At 36.8% G+C, this 26,840-nt stretch overlaps 1 protein-coding gene across 1 annotated transcript in view; it reads left to right on the forward strand.

The window, feature by feature from the left end:
- The window catches only part of LOC125101578 (uncharacterized), a 179,719-nt gene that overhangs the window by 109,072 nt on the left and 43,807 nt on the right, over positions 1-26,840 (forward strand). The window contains exon 2 of the mRNA XM_047731980.1: positions 4,892-4,935. Coding sequence (XP_047587936.1) covers positions 4,892-4,935 — 44 coding nt within the window. The remainder of the gene's footprint in view (positions 1-4,891; positions 4,936-26,840) is intronic.

Consider the following 26,840-nt stretch of genomic DNA (forward strand, 5'->3'; position numbering starts at 1 on the left):
TCTAGTACTATATTGAATAGCAGTGGTGATAACGGACATCCCTGCCATGTTCCTGACCTTAGCGGAAAAGCTTTCAGTTTTTCTCCATTGAGAATGATATTTGCGGTGGGTTTTTCATAGATGGCTTTGATAATATTGAGGTATGTGCCCTCTATCCCTACATTTTGAAGAGTTTTGATCAGGAGGGGATGCTGTACTTTGTCAAATGCTTTTTCAGCATCTATGGAGAGTATCATATGGTTCTTGTTCTTTCTTTTATTAATCTGTTGTATCACACTGATTGATTTGCGGATATTGAATCAACCTTGCAGCCCTGGAATAAATCCCACTTGGTCGTGGTAAATAATCCTTTTAATGTACTGTTGAATCCTATTGGCTAGTATTTTGGCGAGAATTTTTGCATCTGTGTTCATCAAGGATATTGGTCTGTAGTTCTCTTTTTTGATGGGATCCTTGTCTGGTTTTGGGATCAAGGTGATGCTGGCCTCATAAAAAGAGTGTGAAAGTTTTCCTTCCATTTCTATTTTTTGGAACAGTTTCAGGAGAATAGGAATTAGTTCTTCTTTAAATGTTTGGTAGAATTCCCCCGGGAAGCCATCTGGCCCCGGGCTTTTGTTTCTTTGGAGATTTTTGATGACTGTTTCAATCTCCTTACTGCTTATGGGTCTGTTGAGGCTTTCTATTTCTTCCTGGTTCAGTTGTGGTAGTTTATATGTCTCTAGGAATGCATCCATTTCTTCCAGATTGTCAAATATGTTGGCGTAGAGTTGCTCATAGTATGTTCTTATAATTGTCTGTATTTCTTTGGTGTTCGTTGTGATCTCTCCTCTTTCATTCATGATTTTATTTATTTGGGTCCTTTCTCTTTTCTTTTTGATAAGTCTGGCCAGGGGTTTATCGATCTTATTAATTCTTTCAAAGAACCAGCTCCTAGTTTCGTTGATTTGTTCTATTGTTTTTTTTTTTTTTGTTTCTATTTCATTGATTTCTGCTCTGATCTTTATGATTTCTCTTCTCCTGCTGGGTTTCGGCTTTCTTTCTTGTTCTTTCTCCAGCTCTTTTAGGTGTAGGGTTAGGTTGTGTACCTGAGACCTTTCTTGTTTCTTGAGAAAGGCTTGTACCGCTATATATTTTCCTCTCAGGACTGCCTTTGTTGTGTCCCACAGATTTTGAACCATTGTGTTTTCATGATTATTTGTTTCCATGAATTTTTTTCAATTCTTCTTTAATTTCCTGGTTGACCCATTCATTCTTTAGAAGGATGCTGTTTAGCCTCCATGTATTTGGGTTCTTTCCAAATTTCCTCTTGTGATTGAGTTCTAGCTTCAGAGCATTGTGGTCTGAAAATATGCAGGGAATGATACCAATCTTTTGATAACAGTTGAGACCTGATTTAGGACTGAGAATGTGATCTATTCTGGAGAATGTTCCATGTGCACTAGAGAAGAAGGTGTATTCTGTTGCTTTGGGATGAAAAGTTCTGAATATATCTGTGATGTCCATCTGGTCCAGTGTGTCATTTAAGGCCTTTATTTACTTGTTGATCTTTTGCTTGGATGATCTGTCCATTTCAGTGAGGGGAGTGTTAAAGTCCCCTCCTATTATTGTATTGTTGTCGATGTGTTTCTTTGATTTTGTTATTAATTGGTTTATATAGTTGGCTGTTCCACGTTAGGGGCATAGAAATTTAAAATTGTTAGATCTTCTTGTTGGACAGTTCCTTTGAGTATGATATAGTGTCCTTCCTCATCTCTTATTATAGTCTTTGGCTTAAAATCTAATTGATCTGCTATAAGGATTGCCACTCCTGCTTTCTTCTGATGTCCATTAGCATGGTAAATTCTTTTCCACCCCCTCACTTTAAATCTGGAGGTGTCTTCGGGTTTAAGATGAGTTTCTTGTAGGCAACATATAGATGGGTTTTGTTTTTTTATCCACTCTGATAACCTGTGTCTTTTGATTGGGGCATTTAGCCCATTAACATTCAGGGTAAGTATTGAGAGATATGAATTTAGTGCCATTGTATTGCCTGTAAGGTGACTGTTACTGTATATTGTCTCTGTTTCTTTCTGATCTACTACTTTGAGGGTCTCTCTTTGCTTAGAGGACCCCTTTCAATATTTCCTGTAGAGCTGGTTTGGTATTTGCAAATTCTTTCAGTTTTTGTTTGTCCTGGAAGCTTTTAATCTCTCCGTCTATTTTCAATGATAGCCTAGCTGGATATAGTATTCTTGGCTGCATGTTTTTCTCATTTAGTACTCTGAATATATCATGCCAGCTCTTTCTGGCCTGCCAGGTCTCTGTGGATAAGTCTGCTGCCAATCTAATATTTTTACCATTGTACGTTACAGACTTCTTTTCCCGGGCTGCTTTCAGGATCTTCTCTTTGTCACTAAGACTTGTCAATTTTACTATTAGGTGATGGGGTGTGGACCTATTCTTATTGATTTTGAGGGGGGTTCTCTGAACCTCCTGGATTTTGATGCTTGTTCCCTTTGCCAGATTAGGGAAATTCTCTCCAATAATTCTCTCCAATATACCTTCTGCTCCCCTCTCTGTTTCCTCTTCTTCTGAAATCCCAATTATTCTAATGTTGTTTCATCTTATGGTGTCACTTATCTCTCGAATTCTCCCCTCGTGGTCCAGTAGCTGTTTGTCCCTCTTTTGCTCAGCTTCTTTATTCACTGTCATTTGGTCTTCTATATTGCTAATTCTTTCTTCTGCCTCATTTATCCTAGCAGTGAGAGCCTCCATTTTTGATTGCACCTCATTAATAGCTTTTTTGATTTCAACTTGGTTAGATTTTAGTTCTTTTATTTCTCCAGAAAGGGCTTTTATCTGTCCAGAGAGGGTTTCTCTAATATCTTCCATGCCTTTTTCGAGCCCAGCTAGAACCTTGAGAATCGTCATTTTGAACTCTAGATCTGACATATTACCAATGTCTGTATTGATTAGGTCCCTAGCCTCTGGTTCTGCCTCTTGTTCTTTTTTTTGTGGTGAATTTTTCCACCTTGTCATTTTGTCCAGATAAGAATATATGAAGGAGCAAGTAAAATACTAAAAGGGTGGCAACAACCCCAGGAAAATATGCTTTAACCAAATCAGAAGAGATCCCAAATTGTGAGGCGGGGAGAAAGGGGATTTAAAGAGGTTCAGAAAGAAAAAAAAAGAAAAAAAAAAGAAAAAAAAGAAACAATTAAAAAAAGAAAGCCGATAAAGAAAAAATATAAAAAGGAAAAAAAAATATATATATTAGATAAACTAGTTAAAAAATGTTAAAAAAAGAAAGGGTAAAAGTTAAAAAAATTAGCAGAAGAAGAAAAAAAAAATGAAAAAGAAAAGAAAAAAAAATTAAATTAACTGCAAGGCTAAAGAATCATGGGGAGAAAGCCATGAGTTCCGTGCTTTGCTTTCTCCTTCTCTGGAATTCCGATGCTCTCCTTGGTATTGAAACTGTACTCCTTGGTAGGTGAACTTGGTCCTGGCTGGGTTTCTTGTTGATCTTCTGGGGAGGGGCCTGTTGTAGTGATTTTCAAGCGTCTTTGCCCCAGGCAGAGTTGCACTGCCCTTACCCGGGGCCAGTCTGAGTAATCCAATCGGGTTTGCTTTCGGGAACTTTTGTTCCCTGAGCGCTTTCCGTAGAGTTCCGGAGGGCGGGAATGAAGATGGTGGCCTCCCGGTCTCCGGCCTGTAGGAGCCGAAAGCCCGGGGCCCCACTCCTCAGTGCGCCCTCAGAGAACAGCACCCAATTATTCCCGTCACCCTGGCCTCCGGCAGCGCTCCAAGCTGACCGAGCCTGCGACCGGTTCAAGGTAACCCGGAACTTAGAGCTCACTCCTCAGCTCTGTCTCTGTAGCCGGCTTCCCCGTTCTAATACCTGTAAGCTCTGCCACACTCAGACACCCCCGTTCCTTCTGTGACCCTACGGGACCTGAGGCCACACTGACCCTGCGTGGGCCTCACCCCGGTTAAGCCTCTGGAGCGATGTCCCTCAGCGGAACAGACTTTTAAAAGTCCTGATTTTGTGCTCCGTTGCTCCGCTGCTTGCCGGGAGCCGGCCCCTCCCCCCGCAGTCTATCTTCCCGTCACTTTGGATTCACTTCTCCGCCAGTCCTACCTTTCAGAAAGTGGTTGATTTTCTGTTTCTAGAGTTGCTGTTCTTCTTCTCTTCTATCTCCCGTTGGATTTGTAGGTGTTTGCAATCTTTAGATGAGCTATCTAGCTGATCTCCCGCTACCTGAAGTAGTCTCAGCTGCTACTTCTCCACCATCTTGACTCCTCCCCCCCCCAAAATTCTTTTTTTTAAAGATTGATTGATTGATTTGAGAGAGAGTGTACCTGTATTGGTGAGTGACTCAGGGTAGGGGCACAGGGAGAGAATCTTCAAGCAGACTTCCCACTGAGCACAGAGCAGGACACTGGGCTTAATCTCAAGACCCATGAGATCATGACCTGAGCCAAAACCAAGAGTGGGATACTTAACAAACAGAGCCACCGGGGCACCCCTAATATCCAAAATTCTTATCTAGTCTACAAGGTTCTTCCTGATCAAAATCTCCCTCCCTATCTAATCTCATGGCTGACCTCCAGAGCAAGAAACCCATTCACTTTTATCCAGCACTTGACTTCTATATGTCATGATCTCCTATTCCCAATTATTTGCATGTGTCTTTTTATATGTCCCTGGCATCCTCTTCTTGCTTTTAGCCCAGCTATAATCTACTTATCCTTCAAGTTGCAGCTTTATTATCATTTCCTGAGTCATTCCTTAAAGAATCCCCCAAATCTAAATCATGCTCCTCTCTTTTATTCTCCAAATTATTGTGATCTTTAGTTTCCAAACAATTATATAATTTTGTAATTACATGTTTATGTCTGTTTTTCTCTATAGAATGTGGCCTTTCTGAGGTCATGGAATCTTCAACACAATTCTGGGTGAGTGCAGGGAAATTTTAAAACTGGGGGATCATCTTTTCCCCACCATATCCCTTTTAAGGGTCTTTGAATAACTCTTTGGAAGTCTGAGTCAATTCATTTTGCCAGATCTGTCTTTGTGGTTGCTTTTCTATATCAATGTTGTCCATCAGCTTAGAAAGTATACACATCTTCTGGTGCAGTTCTGGAGTATATATCTAAGAATTGCTGGCTATGTATATCTCCAAAATTCAGTAAATGTTTATTTGTTTTCTTAAAGTGTTTGTGCTTCCACGAGGAGTTTATAAAAATTCACTACGCTAAACTCTCCTGGTACATTATTGTCAGACTTGAATTTTTGCCAGTCCACAGAGTGTAAAATAATGTCATATTTTTAATTTGCATTTCCCTGATTACTCTTGAGGCTGATTATATGTTAAAATGTTTATGGTTTCTCTGAATATCCTCTTCAGTGAAATAAAATTTCGTTACTTTTATCTGTTTTCCCATTTTGGGTTATTTTCCTCTTATTTTTATAAGAGTTTTAATACAGATTGGGAGTTAATATTTTGTTGGTTATACAGTGGGTAAGTACCTTCTTCCATTTGGCAGTTTGTCTTAACTTTTTATGGTGTTTTAAATATAATTCTTAATTTTAGTATACATTTTTTAGAGTTTCATGAACAGGGATGCCTGGGTGGTGTAGTCAGTTAAGCATGTGACTCTTGGTTTCAGTTCAAGTTGTGATCTCAGAGTCATGAGCCATGGGTAGGGTTCCATACTCAGTACAGAGTGGGCTTAAAACTCTCTCCCTCTGCCCCTTCTCCCCACTCTCTCTCTAAAATTAAAAAAATAATAATTTTTTCAAAACAGTTACATTAACAAAGTATGATTCATGAACCTTCTTTGAAACCTCTATTATTGGGTGAAACACTTAGAAGCATTCTGTTTTACTGGTGAGTGAAACTCTTATTATTATTGGAGTCTCTCTTACCTATAACAATGCTTTCCACTTAAAAATCTTTGATAATTATTATCTAGTGCAGTTAACTTTAGGGTTAGTGTTCTACTGATTATCATTTTTTTATTTTTTTAACTTTATTTTATTTTTAAGTGTTCCAAGTTCATTGTTTTTGCATCACACCCAGTGCTCCATGCAATACGTACCCTTCTTAATACCCACCACCAGGCTCACGCAACCCCCCACCATCCTCCCCTCCAAAACCCTCAGTTTGTTTCTCAGAATCCACAGTCTCTCATGGTTTGTCTCCCCTTCTGATTTCCCCCAACTCACTTCTCCTCTCTATATCCCAATGTCCTCCATGTTATTCCTTACATTCCACAAGAAAGTGAAACCATATGATAATTGACTCTTTCTGCTTGACTTATTTCACTCAGCATAATCTCCTCCAGTTTCATCCATGTTGATACAAAAGTTGGGTATTCACCCTTCTTGATGGAGGCATAATACTCCATTGTATATATGGACCATATCTTCTTTATCCATTCATCTGTTGAAGGGCATCTTGGCTCTTTCCACATTTGGCAAATGTGGCTATTGCTGCTATTAACATTGGGGTACCAATGGCCCTTCTTTTCACTACATCTATTTCTTTGGGGTAAATACCCAGTAGTGAAATTGCAGTGTCATAGGGTAGCTCTATATTTAATTTCTTAAGAAATCTCCACGCTATTTTCCAAAGTGGCTGCACCAACTTGCATTCCCACCAACAGTGTAAGAGGGTTCCCCTTTCTCCACATCCTCTCCAACACTTGTTGTTTACAGTCTTGTTGATTTTGGCCATTCTAACTGGTATAAGGTGGTATCTCATTGTGGTTTTGATTTGATTCTCCCTGATGGCTAATGATGATTAACATTTTTTCATGTATCTGTTAGCCATTTGTATGTCTTCTTTGGAGATGTGTCTGTTCATGTCTTCTGTCCACTTTTTGACATGATTATCTGTTTTGTGTGTGTTGAGTTTCAGGAGTTCTTGTTTTGATTTGAATCTCCCTGATGGCTAATGATGGACATTTTTTCATGTGTCTGTTAGCCATTTATATGTCTTCTTTGAGAAGTGTCTGTTCATGTCTTCTGCCCATTTTTTGAAGTGGTTATGTTTTTTGAGTGTTGAGTTTGAGGAGTTCTTTATAGATCTTGGATATCAGCCCTTTGTCTATAGTGTCATTTGCAAATATCACCAGTAGAGAGCTCAGATATGGACCCACAACTCTATGGTCAAATAATCTTTGACAAAGCAGGAAAAAATATACAGTGGAAAAAAGACAGTCTCTTCAATAAGTAGTGCTGGGAAAATTGGACAGCTACACATAGGAGAATGAAACTTAACCATTCTCTTACACCATAGACAAAGATAAACTCAAAATGGATAAAAGACCCCAAGGTGAGTCAGGAATCTATCAAAATTCTAGAGAACATAGACAGTAACCTCTTCAACATCGGCCATAGCAAATTTTTCAAGACATATCTCCAAAGGCAAAGGAAACAAAAGCGAAAATGAACTTTCAGGACTTCATCAAGATCAAAGGCTTCTGTACAGCAAGGGAAATAGTCAACAAAACAAAGAAGCACCCCATGGAATGGGATAAGATATTCTTTCTGTTTTTTTTTTTCAATGTTTGTCTTTGTCTCTTCTAAAAGAAGTAAGTACTAAAAAGTATCTGACTTCATTTTTTTTAAAATCTAGTCTGATTACTTTTACCTTTTACATGATGAATTTTATCCATTCAGGATTATTATGACCATCAATATGTTAGAATTTACTTTTGTTGTACTATGTTTGCTTTTTCTTTTTGCCACATTTCTCCTTTTTTCCTCTCTGTATCCCTTATTTTCCATTCAGATGTTTTTCTTTATTATGCTATCATTTCCTTCTGTTGCTCTGTTAGTTCAGAATTTTTATAAATTCTTTTTCAATTATTTTTTATTTTAGTGGTTTCTTTGAAATATTCACTTGCTTACTTGTCTAAATTTGATATTTTTATTCTTCTCCTGAATAACAGAAGACCTTATATTTTTAACTCCTGATGGTACTCAACCCTCCTATGCCAGCTGGCATGCTAATTATTAAACAGTATTTTAATTCTAAATTTAACCCTTTAATTAGTCACTGTTATTAATGTTTTATATAGTCAATGCTTATTTAGAATTATCTATATGTTTGTTTTTTTAATCCCTCATTTATTTCTTGCATTTCTGACCTTCAATTTGAATTGATGGATACATTTCAAAAAAATTTTTTATTTAAATGATTTTTTTTCAGTGATCCATAATTCATTGTTTTTGCACCACACCCAGTGCTCCATACAATACATGCCCTCCTTAATACCCACCACCGGGCTCACCCATCCCCTACACCCCCCTTCACTTCACACTGCAATTTCACTACTCTCATGGTTTATCTCCCCCTCTGACTTCCCCCAACTCACTTCTCTCCATCTCCCAATGTCTTCCATGTTATTCCTTATGTTTTAGTGGAGAACTTTTGGTGGTAAGCCTCGTTTTTTATTGTCTGAAGGTATCTTTTTTTCATTCTTATTTGCTAAATATACAATTATGTGCCAACATATTTTTTTAAAATCTTTTAAAATGTGTAAATTTATTCTCTTCTAGCTTCCTTTTTTTTTAATTTTGAGGATTTGGCTCTCTATTGTTACTTTGTAGCTAATCTGACTTTCATTTCCTGATGCTTTTAACATTTATTTGTCTTTGGTTCTGCAATTTCACCATAAAATGATGATTAGGTGTGAATTTCTTTTATTTATATCGCTTAAGACATTGTATTTTTAAATCTGAAAGTATGTGTCTTTTATTAATTTTGGAAAATTCTCTGCCATTTCAGTTTTTAAATCTTTCCATAATTTTTTCTGTTATCTCCTTTAGGAATTTTAATGAAAATCAATGTTAGAGTTTTTTTCTTTGTGCTTATAATTTCTTCCAAATTTTGTTTCTTATTAATGCATTCTGAATAACTTTTTTGGAATTATCTTCTAATTTATTAAATATCTTAAGAAGTTTCCAAATCTACTGTTTATCTCTTCCAGTGAGTTCTTTTACATTTAATTATTATATTTTGCATTTATAGAAGTTCCTTATATTTTGTTTTTTATCAATGTATAAATAAATATTTATGAAAGCCTTTTATTTCTAGTCATGTTTTAGTCTCCTCCTTTATTTCTATAAGCATGCCAAGCATAATAATTTTACATTTAAAGAATAATTCAAATATTTTAAATCTGAAAATCTTTTTTTTTTCCTCACTGTTTCTGCTTACTCTTAACCTTGGTACCTTGCTTTGTATATTTTTTACCGGGAATCTATCTGTAAGAAATCAGTGACAGCTGAGTTGAAGATCAATGCTTCCTTCCTTTCTTTTTCTGTTTTCTAAGAGAGAGAATATTTATTTTTTGCTGTTTTGTTAGGTACCTAGAGGAATATAAATTAGCTTATCAGTTAAAGGCTGTGGACGTTCTTTTGTACCTTAAAGTTACTATACATTTTGAAGGCTGGCTTCTGCCTAGAGCTTTTTACTTGGTAACCTGCTAACTCACAAAGAAACAGCACAGTCATTAATTCCATTTTAATCTATTGATAATATGGCCACACTATGATTGATTGAGATCACCCTTGTTACCCTCTGATCCTTGGTTGCTACATGATATTTTGCTCAGACAAAGCTTTGATACACATGAACTACCATAAGCACATGAAAGAAAATGATCATGGTATCACATTGTGCTTTGTAAATGAACATAGAATGAGCCTGAGAAAAACATTCAGTGTGTATGACTTAAGGAGATACCAATGTGTCTGCATATATCCTTGCTTTTGAGATTATTACATGCCAAAATGCTTTAACTTGATCTTGTAAGTCATGGTTTATTAGCTGTCTATCATCACTTATTTCTCATATCAAAGTTCTTAATTGAAATAAACAAATTTTAGAGATGAAGAACTTGAATTATTTAAGATAATTTATATCTTATAGTAAGTAACTCATGGTTTTAGAAAATTGGCATTGAGTATAAAATAATAGCTTTTAAAACAATTGAGATAACTATACAAATATGCTTCTATGTATTTATATGGTAACAGAACAATAAACACTTTATTTTCTGGAGAATAAGTTAGGTGTGTTTGTGTGTGTGTGCATGTGCATGCAAAGCCATTTGTATGTACGTGACTATCCATATTTTAACCAACTTTCCACATTGTATTCTGGCCTCTTAGCATGTCATGACTCCATGTTTTGGAATCCATTATGAAGTGATTTGTTTTCTGAGAAAACTTTCCATTTAAGAAAGAATGTTCAATCCAGATCTCTCACAATCAAGTATAAATTTTGGCCTAGATTGGTCATTATCTATCTGACCTTCAGTCTGTAATTTTCTTGGGTAAAAATAATCTTAAGTGGTTGATGGGGGGAGGGGGGTTGGGAGGGGGGGGTGGGGTTATGGATATTGGGGAGGGTATGTGCTATGGTGAGTGCTGTGAAGTGTGTAAACCTGGCGATTCGCAGACCTGTACCCCTGGGGATAAAAATATATGTTTATAGACTCAACAATCTGCACCTCTCTAAGGCATTTGAAATTGATTGCAATAAAATCACTTTTATACACCTGTAAAATAAATAAATAAATAAATAAATAAAATAAAATAACATACCATAATAAAGACAATTGTAAAATAAAAAAAAAAAGTTTAGTAAATGTGATTTGGGCAAGTATGGTTTCCTCTTGGTTTTGGTAAAGTCTTTTTCTTCCAAATACACACAATTTAGGAAAAATAACAAGATGCACAAGGCAGCATGATAATATTTACTTTTCTCAGGAAGTTGAAAAGACATGACGAGGAAAACACTGGTGAAAAGTGCTGTTCTCCATTGCTTATCCTTGTCTTGAGAAACCTTATCAAGCAATAGAAACCTAGGATAATTTTGCTTCTCTACTTCTTCCCTGCCTTGTTTATACTCTCTCTTCCTTTACATTTTCCCAGATCCCTTGTTTCTCTCCTTTTCTTCTACTGTCAAACTTCTTACCTGCCAAATGGTGCTCTCAGTTCTGCCACTTTCCAAGGGTGTGATGTAGACTGACTTCCTAATCCCCTTTCAGCTTTGGCTTCTTCCTCGACAAAATGAGGACGACAGTAAACAGGGACAGAGGATTAAAGCAGATCATGTATAAGGCACTGCTTAGTGCCTATAGTCAATGTTTACAATAACATTATAAATAAATAATAAAGGTGTAAACACTACTAATAAATTAAAGTATAGAAATAAATAATAAAAATGTTCATCATCACTAGCCATCAGGGAGATTCAAATTAAAACCACATTGAGATATCACCTTACACCATTCAGAATGGCCAAAATTAGCAAGACAGGAAACAACATGCGTTGGAGGGGAGGTGGAGAAAGGGGAACCCTCTTACACTGTTGGTGGGGATGAAAATTGGTGCAGCCACTTTGGAGAATAGTGTGGAGATTCCTCAAGAAATTAAAAATAGAGCTTCCCTATGACCCTGCAATTGCACTACTGGGTATTTACCCCAAAGATACAGAAGTAGCGAAAAGAAGGGCCATCTGTATCCCAGTGTTTATAGCAGCAATGGCCATGGTCGCCAAACTGTGGAAAGAACCAAGATGCCCTTCAACGGACAAATGGATAAGGAAGATGTGGTCCATATACACTATGGAGTATTATGCCTCCATCAGAAAGGATGAATACCCAACTTTTGTAGCAACATGGACAGGACTGGAAGAGATTATGCTGAGTGAAATAAGTCAAGCAGAGAGAGTCAATTATCATATGGTTTCACTTATTTGTGGAGCATAACAAATAGCATGGAGGACAAGGGGAGTTAGAGAGGAGAAGGGAGTTGGGGGAAATTGGAAGGGGAGGTGAACCATGAGAGACTATGGACTCTGAAAAACAATCTGAGGGTGTGAAGGGGTGGGGGTGGGAGGTTGGGGGAACAAGGTGGTGGGTATTAGAGAGGGCATGTATTGCATGGAGCCCTGGGTGTGGTGCAAAAACAATGAATACTGTTATGCTGAAAATAAATTAATTAATTTTTTTTAAAGATTTTATTTATTTATTTGTCAGAGAGAGAGAGGGAGAGAGAGCGAGCTCAGGCAGACAGAGTGGCAGGCAGAGGCAGAGGGAGAAGCAGGCTCCCTGCTGAGCAAGGAGCCCAATGTGGGACTCGATCCCAGGACGCCGGGACCACGACCTGAGCCGAAGGCAGCTGCTTAACCAACTGAGCCATCCAGGCGTCCCAATTAATGTAAAAAAACAGATGATCATATATGTTGATCCTCTGAAAAGTTAAAAAAAAAAAGAAAGAAAGAAAAAGAAATAAATAATAAAGAGATAAGTTACACTAATCAAAAACCTTTGGACTGGACATGTTGAAAGTCAGATCATGAGATAACATAGTCCAGGCTTGAAAATAACTAGTACACAAGAGCTAACAGAATATAATGGAATGACTAAAAACAGATTGTGTTTGTTACTTTTAATTATTTTTCTTTTTTTTTTACTTTGCGCCTAGCATCTAGTAAGTGATAAATCAATTTGACAGCAAAATTTATGAAGAAAAAATGTTTCCACGCCTGTGATGAAGGATTACTATGTTGAAAGCAAGGACAGTCAGAGTTGCGCCTTCCATTTTATGAAATGCTATGGCACCAACTGACTGAAATAGAATTGAATGGTCTTTTGAAGAAAGTCCTGTTGAAGCCTGTTTGTTCCTTTTCCTTCTCAGTGACCTGAGTCCAAGTCAGGTTTCTACTAAACAAAGAGTTTAATTCTATAGCCAACACTGGAGCCTACTGCAGTGTTTGAAAATGGAGGTGACCAAAACATCAGATTTTTCTTTCATTTAAATTTAAGTTTAAAAATTTTTATCACTTCTATAATGAATGAGAATAGAGGAAGGGAGGAAAGAAGGCTGGAAGGAAGGAAGGAAGGAAGGAAACTGAAGAATATGTCTTATAAAGCCTGTATTTTCTGGCACTTTCCAAAAAAAAAAAAAAATTGCCAGCCCCTGCCAAGATAATCCTAGTTCATTTGCTCTAAAATATTTAATAAGAGCTTACTCTGTGAGGAATGCACTTCTTGGACTTGGTTAAAAGAGGACACAGAGACCACAAGAGGTAAAAGCCTGTGTCTAGTATCATGAGATTGCATTGTGTGGGACAGATCAAAATTAACTTGTAATCCTCCATTGTGAACACACAAATGCATCAGTGAGGTAACTTTAGTGATGCGCTATGAAGAAAAATAGGACGAGGACTTGTCTTCTCCAAGGTGACGTGACATTTGACCTAAGCCCTGAATAATCAGCTTGGTCATAGTGTGAAGATATGGAAAAACCCTGCCAGGCAGAAGGAAGAGCAAAGCCCAGTTAGAAATGAGCTCAGGGTGTCCAGAAAGGCCAATGTGACTGAAGAATACAGAGAAGGGGGAGAGCTAGAGGATGTGTGGTCAGGAGGAAATTTGCAAGACTGGGCAGCTTATCAGAAATTTCATATTTTATTCTAAATGCAAATGGTTCTTATGATAGCCTATAAACTCCATTTTCAGACACATGCCTTCGACATGAATGAATTGTATGTCACTATTCTAAGATAGACTAAGTCAAATTAAAATGATTAAGTTTAAAAAAGAGAGAGAAATACCTAGAAAACAATAGTAGTATTTGCCGCATAGATCAAATTTTATATTTTTCCTCACTTTGTGTTCATGCGTAATCTTAGGGGAATTATTCATAAACTAATGCACTAAAATAAATATATTTGATTCAAATTCGGTATTTAAAGAAAATAGAAGCTTTACAAGGATTTTACTATTTAGGGAACTCTATGAGCCCAAGTCTGAGTTCATTAAAGATAATGCTTTATTTAAACTTATGATGCCCAAATTTATTCTTTAAGTTACAATCCTTAGTCCCTGATAATGGGTCTTAGAACACATATATTTATATGAAATACAAAAGGTACTTTAAAAAGAGTAATTTTTGGTTTTAGAAAGTTAACATTCTTCACGGTAACTATGATATATTATGATGACTTAACCATAAAGGCAAGTGTGAGAATTCAATGAATAATTCATGCCATCTGACCCTGACTTCATACATTAACTTCATTAGACATCAGCTTAAGCTTTCAATGGAAAATCTACTTAAAAATAAATTGAATGGCACTGGACACAAATAGAAACAAGGGCTTTAAAAGACCATCTGGTAACCTGCAACACTGATTATTTTCAAAACTTAATTTTGTTTTGCCAAAGATGAATATAAATAATGCTTAATATAAAACTTATTCACAGGCTCCCAACATATTTCTAAATAGAAACATTCAAAGTACATTAAAAAAAAATCATGTCTAGCTGGCATTGAACTTAATGTATTTGAAGGGATAACTCTGGGACTAAGAATATGGTAGCATAAGTTGAGAAAAGCAGTGATTTCTCAGTTGTCTGGCAAATTATTAAAGATGCTCATGGCCTGTCCATATTTCTTTCTGATAAGACCATAAGCTTATGAAAATAATATTCACTATATAACACCTCAAATTTATAAGCACTCTGTAGATGTTTGCTAAAAGAATGAATTAATTTTCTCTGGGTGCAAAATAACAAATAAAATATTGACAATGCTAAATTACATGCAAAAGAAAGACATGTCATCAGATATATGTGATAAATAGCGCAAAGCTGGTATTGGGGCCCTGATCCAACATTTCTCTGGGTGCCAGAGAGGAAATCTAGACTTTTTATTCTCTTGAGGTGGGAGTACGGAAATGAGTAGAGGAGGACTCCTTGCTGAGTTGTATTTTTTGTTTTGCTTTGTTTTGTTTTTGTTTTTTATTCCTCAGCCAACATTAATCATGGCTAGTACTAGAAGCTAGGTCAGGAATGAAGTGGGTAACAGGAACTTTTTTGCTTACATTTTACTCAATTCTAAATTATTTTGTATTAAAAAAATCCACACACATTTTTAAAGTTTAGGTATGTAGAGCAGAAATCTTCAGTTATATGGAACATCACTGTATAAACCACCGTATTCTTACCTATAGGAAGTGTCCTTATTCCATTGATGAAATGTTATTACAAGTATAAAATCTCAGGAAATACATAAGTTAAATATCCATGAGATAGGCAGACAATGGGATGGACAAGAAGGCATTCAAAAAATGTAGAAGGTGGGGTGCCTGGGTGGCTCAGTTGTTAAACCTCTGCCTTCGACTCAGGTCACCTCTGCCTTTAACTCAGCTCACCTCTGCCTTCGACTCAGGTCATGATCACAGGATTCTGGGATGGAGGCCTGAATCAGGCTCCAGGCTCAGCAGGAAGCCTGCTTCTCCCTCTCCCACTCCCCCTGCTTGTGTTCCCTCTCTCGCTGTGTCTCTCTCTCTGTCAAATAAGTAAATAAAATCTTAAAAACAAAACAAAACAAAACAAAAAAACTAGGAGCTGCCTCATAGCTGCATTTATTAGCTTTATTTGTTTCTCTTGCTAAAATACTATATGAGTAAAAGCAGCAGTGTACGTCCTGATAGGAGACTCATGAACCTGACCCTCACACCCTATTCCTAAAGGCTCTATTGGATGCCAGTAGGATTATAATGAACCTTCAAAAGGGAAGGACCCCCCCCCCACCAAACAGAATCCAGAAATCTACCTTTCTTAAATAAAATCCGAAACAAAGACCCAGAAACTGTATCATATATAGAGTGGTGGGCAAAGGCTAAGAGATGTAGAATGTGTGCATAGACTGTGTTACTTCCAACCCTTCCCTCCCAGGTTAATCTGCACAGGATGCTGAAAGAGCAAAGATTACCACCATTTACTTTCATATCTCTTCAGTGTTGGAGACCTCCTGGCCTCTTCCTCAGTGACCTGCCTCGCCCTTCCTGAGGTTTTGAGCTTATGGCAGCATCTGAGGTGGCTTAGTAGTCTGATGAGTGAAGTCCTAAGCAAATGAAATTGACCCAATGTGATAATTTCAGAACTGAGAACATCAGTTTAATGCCGTCACTGACCTCCCTTGATTCCTACTCTTCACTTGTCTCTTTAAATTTTTCTTTTAAAATAATGTTACTATTTTTATAAACATGATGCATGTTTATTACAAAAACTTGGGGGGGGGGGCACCTGGGTGGCTCAGTTGTTAAACGTCTGCCTTGGGCTCAGGTTGTGATCCTAGGATCCTGGGATCGAGCCCCACATAGGGCTCCCGAGCAGGGAGCTTGCTTCTCTCTCTCCCTGTCTGCCTGCTGCTCCCCCTGCTGTGCGCTCTCTCTCTCTCTCTGTCTCTCTCTCTCTCTCTGCAAATAAATAAGTAAAATCTTTAAAAAAAAAATCAGTGAATATAAAAAGGAAAAAAGACAAAAAAGGTACACACTGCGTGGAAAGAAACATTCTTAACATTAGATTAACATAAAAAAATTAGATTAACATAATTCCAGAAATCCTTATGTATGTATACATATGTATAGACAGAATAAATATGTTTCTAAAACTATATCACAGTCTGCATGTCTTTTTTTAAATTGTGACTATCACATTTAAGTTTATATTTAAGATAAATATTCAGCACAAGATATTTAATCTGCAAAAGACCCTCTGAGTTTAAAAATTTATGAAAAATACAAAAATTCATTATATTTTTTAACTACATGTTTTACTCTTTAATAGTATCAATTGGCTCCCATTGGTGAAAATGGGGAAATTCGTGCATTTCCACTCTGACTCACCCTGTATCCTACACCTAAATTTTGTTATTTAGATATTTTTAAGTTGATAAAAGGCATAGTAACATGTACTCTCTGTTATGTCTTCATGGTATTCCATTGTATTTCATCTTTCTGTGGCTTTTCTCTTTCTGACCTCAATTTAAATAATCTTTTGATTGAATTTCACCATCATTTGTTCAAGAAAGCCTCTGAACTTTGACTTTCCCTGAGTCTTACAGGCTTGAGAATGTCTGCCTCTTGCCTTCACAGTCCAGAATTTGGTCACACTGCTTTCTCTTGGAATTTTAGAGACATTGCTCTATGGTTTCATGATTTTTAGTGTCTTTCACTGACTTCCTTCGTGACCTTATTGGCTTGATTTAATTGAATGGTACTTTTTTTTCCCAAGAAGGGCTCAAAAGTGCTTTGGCTCCTGATTTCTTTCCCTTTATTTCTTTTTTTCTCTCTTTTTTTCCTTGCCTGAGGAATTATCTTGGCGGTAACATGACTCATCCAGGTGTGCCTAAAGCTTGATGGCTCCATATTCATTTTTTCTTGGAAGAGGGTATTTTTTTTCACTCTGCAGATGCAATTCTTCCTTCATTACACAGAACTTTTCTTCATATACATTATTTTTTTGTCTGCATTTTCACTGTGGTTAGCTTGATCTTCCCTCTATTAAAGCGATTCCATTTCAGCTCTATTATGGCCCTTGTTATTTCTAATTTATTTAGAAGTTTATCATCAGTTTTGAGTGAAGTCTTAGCCTTGGAAGTTTTTCCTCTGAGATCCCAGATCATCTCATTCTGTGGTTTTATGATGTCTTCCTACATTATTATATTCATATGATTATTGTATTTTCTTTTAGTAAAACTACATGGAGAATTTCCTTCCAATGTTTAGCTTATGTTCCTTGGTTAGGTTACCAGTGGTTTCTGTACTGCTATAGTTCCTTTTTGTCTTAAACCCTTCAGTCATAAAATGTCTTCTGCTGGCCAAATAAAAAAAACGTCATTAGCTGTTATTGCTTTTATTATTTTGTCTATTGCAACTGATGATGTCTTTCATTAATATGATAGTTGGGTGTGGAAAGTAGATGCAACATAGCAAATATCCAGCAGAAGATCTCTTTCACTCTATTAAGGTAGACAAAAATAATTGATTTTGCATTGTCATCATTTCCACTGCCCACAGGTGAAACATTTTTGCTCTTCCTCTGAAAAGTTTGCAATACATTTTTGACTTTTTAGTCATTGTTGTCAAAAATATTTTCCTATCCCTTCTTTGTTTGAATTGATTTATAACTTAACAAAATGTAACTAACCTGGAGGATACTTAGGTTACAAGTCTGTCTTCATTCCAGGGTTTAGATTTTAATCACTTCTTTAAAGGTCAGTAGCCACTTCCATACTTTTTAAGTGTTATTTGCAGTCATATAATGAACATACATTGTTCTCATGCTCTCCATTCATTTATTCTTCTTCTGCTGAATATATCCCAAATACCTCATCCCCATTCCCAATGATGTGGTTTTAAATGGGCTCTGGTGAGGGTTCCTAGGTGATTCAGTCAATTAAGCTGGTGGACTCTTGACCTTGCCTCAGGTCATAATCTCAGGGTCATGATTTCAGTGTTGTGAGACTGAGCCCCACGTCAGGCTCTGCCCATGGAGTGGAGCCTGCTTAAGATTCTCTTCTTCTCTCCCTGCCACTCTCCCATTCTCTCTCTCTTTCTCTTTCAAAAAAAATAAAATTTTAAAAAGGGAGGCTCTGCCAATGGACATGTGACCTAGACCCCTCCTTACCTGATTAGTGCATTCCACCTTCCTGGAATTATTGATTTTTGAGGAATAGGAATACATCCAATTCTGACCAGGAATGTCAACCCCAAGATTTTAGTCTCAAATAGTTTGGAGAAAGTTCTCATTTCCTCTGCACTTGAATTTGAGAGGATGCTAAAGCTAGACCTGCTATAGCCATCTTGCTATAGCAGAAGCCTGAGAATGGAGAGAGAAGCCTGAGAATGGAATCGATGTAGGGGAAGTATTGGTGGAACATGGAGAGAAAAGCTGCTTCCTCCCTTAAACTCCAGCCACCCTGAATTAGACAGTTTCACACTTGCAGTGAAATGAATTTTTCTCAGCTGCTGTTAAGGGGGCTGAACTGACCCCAGGCGAGTCAGGAGACCTCAGTTCCCATCCTACCTCTGCTTTTGATTCTCTTTGAGCTAATTGCTTTATTCTCTTGACGTGACTGCAGAAAGTGGGAGTGAAATGAGACATTGTGTCTCGTGTCCTCTGGTTCTATCACTCTGTGAAGCAGCTCAGATGTGTGCATGTGGCTTGGAAGATGATAACATGTCCTGAAGTTCTCCCACACTGGAACACACCATGTCTGCCTTCTGTCAGCTGTTCAGAGAGGTGCCAGGACTCATCCGCATCAGCGCCTCACTTCCCTCCCCTTGAGTGTCAGTGCCTTCTGCTAAAACAATCATTGAGCGGCCCTGGGACATGCGCTAGAGCCTGCCCAGCTCTGATGAGTGGTCCAGCACTGGGCCAAAACATGGCGTTTCCAGGGGCAACCTGGCCATATGGATTGCTTAATTTCCATTCTTGAAAATGTCTCTTTTTTTCTTTCCATTTGGCACAATTGCTGTGAAAGGACTTTTAATAAGAATTATCAATAATGAATTAATTTAAACACAACTTTTAAGAAATATAGACCATAGTTTTTTTTTTTTTTTTAAGTAAGTAAGTGAACTTAGGAAATACATATTCCACTTATTTGCTAGGCTTAGAGGGCATTAGTGTCTGAGGATATGAGCTTTAAAGGCAGTTTTTGTTTTTGTTTTTTAAACATTCTGGCTCTGCCCCTTACTAGCTGAGAATTGGGGCAAGTCACTTAAATTTTCTGAGCTGCAGTTAGTTGTCTCTTCTATAAAATGGTGATAGCAATACTGCCTATCCTGTAAGATTCTTATGAAAATGAAATGAGAAAATAAACATAAAATTTTGAGTACAGTCATTGACATGAGGGAGTATTCATTAGCATACATAAGGAAGACACCTATTGATAATATACACATATAAATTATATATATGCACACACATGCACACATATCACATTTGTCATGCATGCACATATTTTTATGTGTATTTACATATCATCTCTACTTACAAACATTAAATGTGTTATTCTTATAGTTCTCATTATTTCATATATATAATTCCAAATAAATGAACATTTCAGAGGTCACTTATTTTATACAGACAGTCCCCTCTTTACAATAGTTCAACTCATAATTTTTCAACTTTATGATGGTGCAAAAATGATACACATTCAGGAGAAACTGTGCAGCAAATTTTGAATGTTGGTATTTTCCGGGGTGGTGTTAGGTGGTATGATCCTTTCTCACGATCCTGGGCATGGCAATAGTGAGGGGCAGCTCCCAGTCAGCCCCGAGATCCCAGTGGTGAACAACCCACATGCTTACAGCCCTTCTGTACCCACACAACCATTCCGTTTTTCACATTCAGCACAGGTTTCAATAAATTACGTGAGGTAGGGGCACCTGGGTGGCTCAGTGGTTTAAAGCCTCTGCCTTCGGCTCAGGTCATGATCCCAGGGTCCTGGGATCGAGCCCCACATCGGGTTCTCTGCTCAGCAGGGAACCTGCTTCCCCCCATCTCTGCCTGCCTCTCTGCCTACTTGTGATCTCTGTCAAATAAATAAATAAAATTTTTTTAAAAATTACGTGAGGTATTCAACATTTTATTATAAAAGAGACTTCATGCTAGATGACTTTGCCCAACTGTAGACTACTGTTAAATCTTCTGAGCACATTTAAGTAGGCTAGGCTAAGCTATGTTTGGTAGGTTATGTGTATTAAATGTATTTTTAACTTACCATATTTTCAACTTAGGATAGGTTTATCAGGACATAACTTCCTTGTAAGTCAAGGAAGATCTGTAGTTTGTAATGTAAATTATCTGAATTCCTCATCTAAATGGATTATAATATCTGGATAAGTTCAAAATTAAACACTTCATAGTCTACTCTGGGGAAAAAGAATATAAATCAGCATAAAACATTGCCTTTCCATATAATACCTGACTGGAAGTCTCAAAGATCATGGCAAATATAAAAGCAAAAGATAATCTAGGATGAACTAACTCTGTCAACACCCACAGTGGATATTCTTTCATTGTGTCTTTAAAAGGCAAAAAGTTAAGATTTTTTTTCATTAAAATATCATTCTGTTATTATTAGAGAAGGAAAAAGCCTGTCTTCTGAGACAATGTTACTTATTGAAAAACAAGAGGTTTACATAACCATTTAACCCACTTAGCCTATGGAAACCCCATATTTTTATTTATTGTATTTAACTAATTTTCCATTAGTAACTTTCTGTTGCAGTTATAAACTACATGAGTACATGTTCATTTCCAAGTCTTAAATTCACACCTGTTAGTGGATGGTTTATAACTGTCCTTTTTTTAAAATTGAAGAATAGTTGACTTACAATGTTATATTAGTTTCAGGTGTTATAGTGATTCAATAGTTCTGTCTATTACACAATGTTCACCATGATAAGTGTAATTACCATCTGTCACCGTACATAATTATTGCATATTATTGTGTATATTCCCTAGGGTGTACTTTTTATCCCCATGACTTACTTATTTTATAACTGGAGATATATATGACATAATTGTCCTTTTAATAACAACTCAATAGTAAGAACTCTCATAAATTTCCACAGTGATTGTCTAAAGTATTCAAGATCTACATCTTATGTTGACTACAGTTTCATATTGGCAGCTTAACAGCTCTGTTAAGCTTTATTTTTAATGTTTACATTTTTAAGAATATGTACTAAAAGTGATATAAAGCTTTAGAATAATTCCAAATTCAAGTAATTTACTACTGAAGTTATTTGTTAAACTTTGCTTTGTAATTTTTTAATCCTGAAAATTTGTTTCATTTTTTAAAAATATTTTATTTATTTATTTGACAGAGAGAGATCACAAGTAGACAGAGAGGCAGGCAGAGAGACAGAGAGAGGGAAGCAGGCTCCCTGCTGAGCAGGGAGCCCGATGCGGGACTCGATCCCAGGACCCTGAGATCATGACCTGAGCCGAAGGCAGAGGAGCAACCCACTGAGCCACCCAGACGCCCAAATTTGTTTCATTTTTTAAACATTCTATTTTTTAATTTGTGTCTAATTTAAATTCATAATTTAAATTTAAATTAGAGTAGATTTCCTTCTGAGTCAACCACATAAATGTTATTTATTTTCCTTCCCTCCAGGTGTTGGGTTAACCTCTGTAAATGAAAAGGGGAGTAAGCTGAATCTGTGGAGAATTAGAGAGAAAATTTTGAAAAATGGGATTGGATTTGGGGACAAAACAGGAAAAACTTTTTAAAAATTGGGAAAGAGTAGGAAATGCATTTAATAATAAAAGAGTAGAAATTTTAAGTTTAGCAAATTTCATTTGTTTATATTAGAGAATAATATTTATATTAAATATTTGACAGTATATTTTGCTATGATCAAATAACTTTTTTTGCTTTAAGGCAGAATGCAAGTTAAACATTGGATATGCCCTAAAGTCTTGATTCATAAAACTTATTAGCATTAAAAAAATGATACATTTACTAAACTCATACACAAATTGATATTTCCCAAAAGGAACTGTGGTAACTCCAGGCTTCCACATAAGTGGGTTGGGTCAGGGCAGCAGAAGAACATATAACATAGTCATCTTCAAAAATTCTCCATATTTGTGTGTGAATGAAAAAGATGAAATATAAGTTTGGGCTATTTCTACCTAGAAGGTTCTCTAAGTGGTCATGGCACTACAGAGCCCTCCTCGGGAAAAAATGGAGAGCTTTTTTCTTTTCCTACCTTTCATGTTTAAAATCCTTTTCCATTTTTTTGGGGGATTTTATTTATTCATTAGAGAGAGGGGGGAGGGGCAGAGGGAGAGAGAGTATCTCAGACTCCCCACCAAGCACAGAGCCTGACACAGGGCTCAGTCCAGTGACCCTGAGATCATCACCTCAGCCAAAAGCAAAAGACAGACGTTCAACTGACTGAGCCAACAAAACACCTCAATTTAACCTCTTTCTTAATACAGTCCTGATTGCTCACAATTTCACACATTTCTGGAGTACCTCTTGAGTAGCAAACATTGGTTTCTAGATGCTGGATTTACAAAGAGAAATAATCTTTGCCCTATTCTCTATGTCCTTCTACCTGAAGAACTAAATATCCTTCAAGTTTTAGCTGGAGGATTCCATCCCTCAAGAAGCATTTTCCAGGATCCATGAGTAGCACTGATAGTGATGTAGCTATCTTGAATCTTAATAAATTCTGTACAGATAGTACATAATTCATAAAACTTTAGGATCTTACTTTGTTTATGTGCTTATGTTTCAGGTCTGCAGGGGGTGGGGACCAATTTTATTTGACTTTGACCCTCCCACTCAGCAACCTGTTTATCAAAAAATAGGCAGATTATTTCTTTGAAAGCAATTTCAAAGATTAGACTAAGTTCCACGTGGGAATACCCTTTCCTGGAATGACTCCATCCTTCTGAGCTTTAAGACTTCCTGAAGTCCAGAAGGGAAAAAATATATTTAATCTCTTCAGTCTGAACCTATTCCCAAAAGTTAATTTATTACTATGCTGACAGATGATGCAAGTTTTGTTTAAATTGTGTTATATTGAATGGTTAGAGATTCACAGAAGTTGTGAAGGTATTAGAGAGAGATCTTTTTTTTCCAGTTCACCAAGTTTCCCCCAATGATTACATCTTATGTAACACTAGTACAGTATCAAAATGAAGAAATTAACATTGATACAATGGATGTGTAATTCTGTATCATTTTATCAAGTGTAGATTTAATAATGTAACTACTACTGCAATCAAGATAGAGTTATCATATTACCACAGAAATTTCCTTCTTGATATCCCTCCCCCTTCTATCCCTAATGCCTGTCAACCAATAATTTGTTTTCCATATCTACAATTTTGTCATTTTAAGAGTATTATACAAATGGAATCATACATAACATCATTACATCATTTCATTGTTCATATAATTATTACAATCGTTAACACTTTATGAGTTGAAGTGAAATGTAGAAACCTTATCTCATTTTACAACACTTTACCCTCCCCCATTTATAGTTCTTTGTTTTTTTTTTTAAGATTTTATTTGTTTATTTGACAGAGAAAGAGAACACAAGCAGGGGGAGTGGCAGACAGAGGGAGAGAGAGAAGCAGACTCCTTGACAAGCAAAGAGACCAATGAGGGGCTCAATCCTAGGACCCTGAGATCATGACCTGAGCTGAAGGCAGATGCTTAGCCAACTGAGACACCCAGGCGCGCCTTCATTCATATCTTTATTTCCTCTTTTATATGCATCAAAACTTTAGAGAAGTATAGTAACATTTCCCATAATTACTTATTTTCTCTCACTTTAGTCTCATACATTTCTAAATTTTTGCTTTAGTTATTTTGCTAAGTAAAATATATAAAATTTAGAAGTATAAAATATTTCTACTTTATTGTCAGGCATAAATTTATTTGTGAAAATTGAGCAACTTTTCACCAACTTATCCTAATATCATATCCTAGACCCTATGACATTAATTTTTCCACCCCATGTTTATAAATCTTTTTTTTAAAGATTTTATTTATGTATTTGACAGAGAGATAGAGAGCACAAGTAGGCAGAGCAGCAGACAGAGGGAGAGGGAGAAGCAGTCTCTCTGCAGAGCAGGGAGCCCAATGCAGGGGTTAATCCCAGGACCCTGGGATCATGATCTGAGCTGAAGGTAGAGCTTAACCAACTGAGCTACCCAGGTGCCATATAAATCTACTTTTAAACAGAAAAGTGAACATGTATTTTTATAATCTTTTAATCTGTAACTCAAATGAATATTAAAACTTGACATATAAAAAAATTAATACCTTTTTTCCCTTTCTAATTCCTCTTTCACTTCCCTATTTTATTTTGCTGTCAATAATAGAAGATCCATCTTCTTTTTTACAAACCAATATTATCATTTACAATTTTATTGTCCTTTAATAAATATTTATATTTTGTTCTAAGAACATATCTGCTGAAACTATTAATACTTAATTTTGTTATATTGTTTGAGTCCATGCCTTTCAAATAACCTGTCATTTTTTTTTTTTGCTTTTTTTTATTGTTATGTTAGTCACCATACAGTACACCATTAGTTTTTGATGTAGTGTTGCATGATTCATTGTTTGTCTATAACACCCGGTGCTCCAATGCGATCTGTGCCCTCCTTTTTTTTTTTTTAAGATTTTATTTATTTATTTGACAGATAGAGATCACAAGTAGGCAGAGAGGCAGGCAGAGAGAGAGAGAGAGAGGAGGAAGCAGGCTCCCTGCTGAGCAGAGAGCCTGATGCGTGGCTTGATCCCAGGACCCTGGAATCATGACCTGAGCTGAAGGCATAGGCTTTAACCCACTGAGCCACCCAGATGCCCCAATCTGTGCCCTCCTTAATACCCATCACTGGGCTCACCCAGACCCCCACCTCCTTCCCTCTAAAACCCTCATTTTGTTTCCCAGAGTCTAGTCTCTCATGGTTCCTCTACTACTCCAATTCCTCCCCAACTTCAATTTTCCTTTCTTTCTCCTAATGTCCTCCATGCTATTCCTTATGTTCCACAAATAAGTGAAACCATATGATAATTGACTTTATCTGTTTGACTTATTTCACTTAGCATAATTTCCTCCAGTTCCATCCAAGTTGATGCAAAAGTTGGGTATTCATCCTTTCTTTTTTTTTTTTAAGATTTTATTTATTTATTTATTTGACAGAGAGAGAGAGATCACAAGTAGGCAGAGAGAGAAGGGAAAGCAGACTCCCCGCTGAGCAGAGAGCCCGATGTGTTTTGTTATAAGGTAGCTCTATTTTTAATTTTTTAAAAGATTTTATTTATTTATTTGACAGAGATTACAAGTAGGCAGAGAGGCAGGCAGAGAGAGTGGGGGAAGCAGGCTCCCCACCAAGCAGAGAGCCCAAAGCAGGGCTTGATCTCAGGACCCTGAGATCATGACCTGAGCTGAAGGCAGAGGTTTTAACCCACTGAGCCACCCAGGCGCCCCTATTTTTAATTTTTAAGGAACATCCACACTGTTTTCCAAAGTGGCTGCACCAGTTTGCATTCCCACTAATGGTGTAAGAGGGTTGCCCTTTCTCTACATTATCTCCAACATTTGTTGTTTACTGTATTGTTGATTGTGGCCATTCTAACTGGTGTAAAGTGGTATTTCAATGTGGTTTTTATTTTAATTTCCCTGATATCTAATGATAATGAACATTTTTTCATGTGTCTGTTAGCCATTTTTATGTCTTCTTTGGAGAAGTGTCTATTCATGTCTTCTGCCCATTTTTTGAATTATCTGTTTTTTGGGTGTTGAGTTGAGAAGTTCTTCATAGATCTTGGATATCAGGCCTTTGTCTGTAGTGTCATTTGCAAATATCTTCTCCCATTTGGTGGGTTGCCCCTTTGTTTTGTTGACTGTTTCCTTTGCTGTGCAGAAGCTTTTCATCTTGAAGAAGTCCAAAAAGTTCATTTTCACTTTTGTTTCCCTCGCCTTTGGAGACATGTCTTGAAAGAAGTTGCTGTGGTCTATGTCAAAGAGTTTACTGCCTATGTTCTCTTCTAGTATTTTGTTGGATTCCTGTCTCACATTGAGGTCTTTCATCCATTTTGAGTTTATCTTTGTGTATGGTCCAGTTTCTTTCTTCTGTGTATAGCTGTCCAATTTTCCCAGTACCATTTATTGAAAAGACTGTTCTTCTTTTATCGGATATTTTTTCCTGCTTTGTCGAAGATTAGTTGACCATAGAGTGGAGAGTCCATATCCGGGCTCTCTATTTTGTTCCACTGGTCTATGTGTTTGTTTTTGTGCCAGTACCATGCTGTCTTGGTGATCACAGCTTTGTAATAGCTTGAAATCAGACACCGTGATGTCCCCAGCTTTGTTTGTCTTTTTCAACATTGCCTTGGCGATTTGCCATCTTTTTTGGTTCCAGACAAATTTAAGGATTGTTTGTTCCAGCATTTTGAAAAATGCCATTGGTATTTTGACTGGAACGGGATTGAAAGT

Source organism: Lutra lutra, chromosome 6 (genome assembly GCF_902655055.1).
Source record: "Lutra lutra chromosome 6, mLutLut1.2, whole genome shotgun sequence".
In the NCBI taxonomy this organism is placed as follows: domain Eukaryota; kingdom Metazoa; phylum Chordata; class Mammalia; order Carnivora; family Mustelidae; genus Lutra; species Lutra lutra.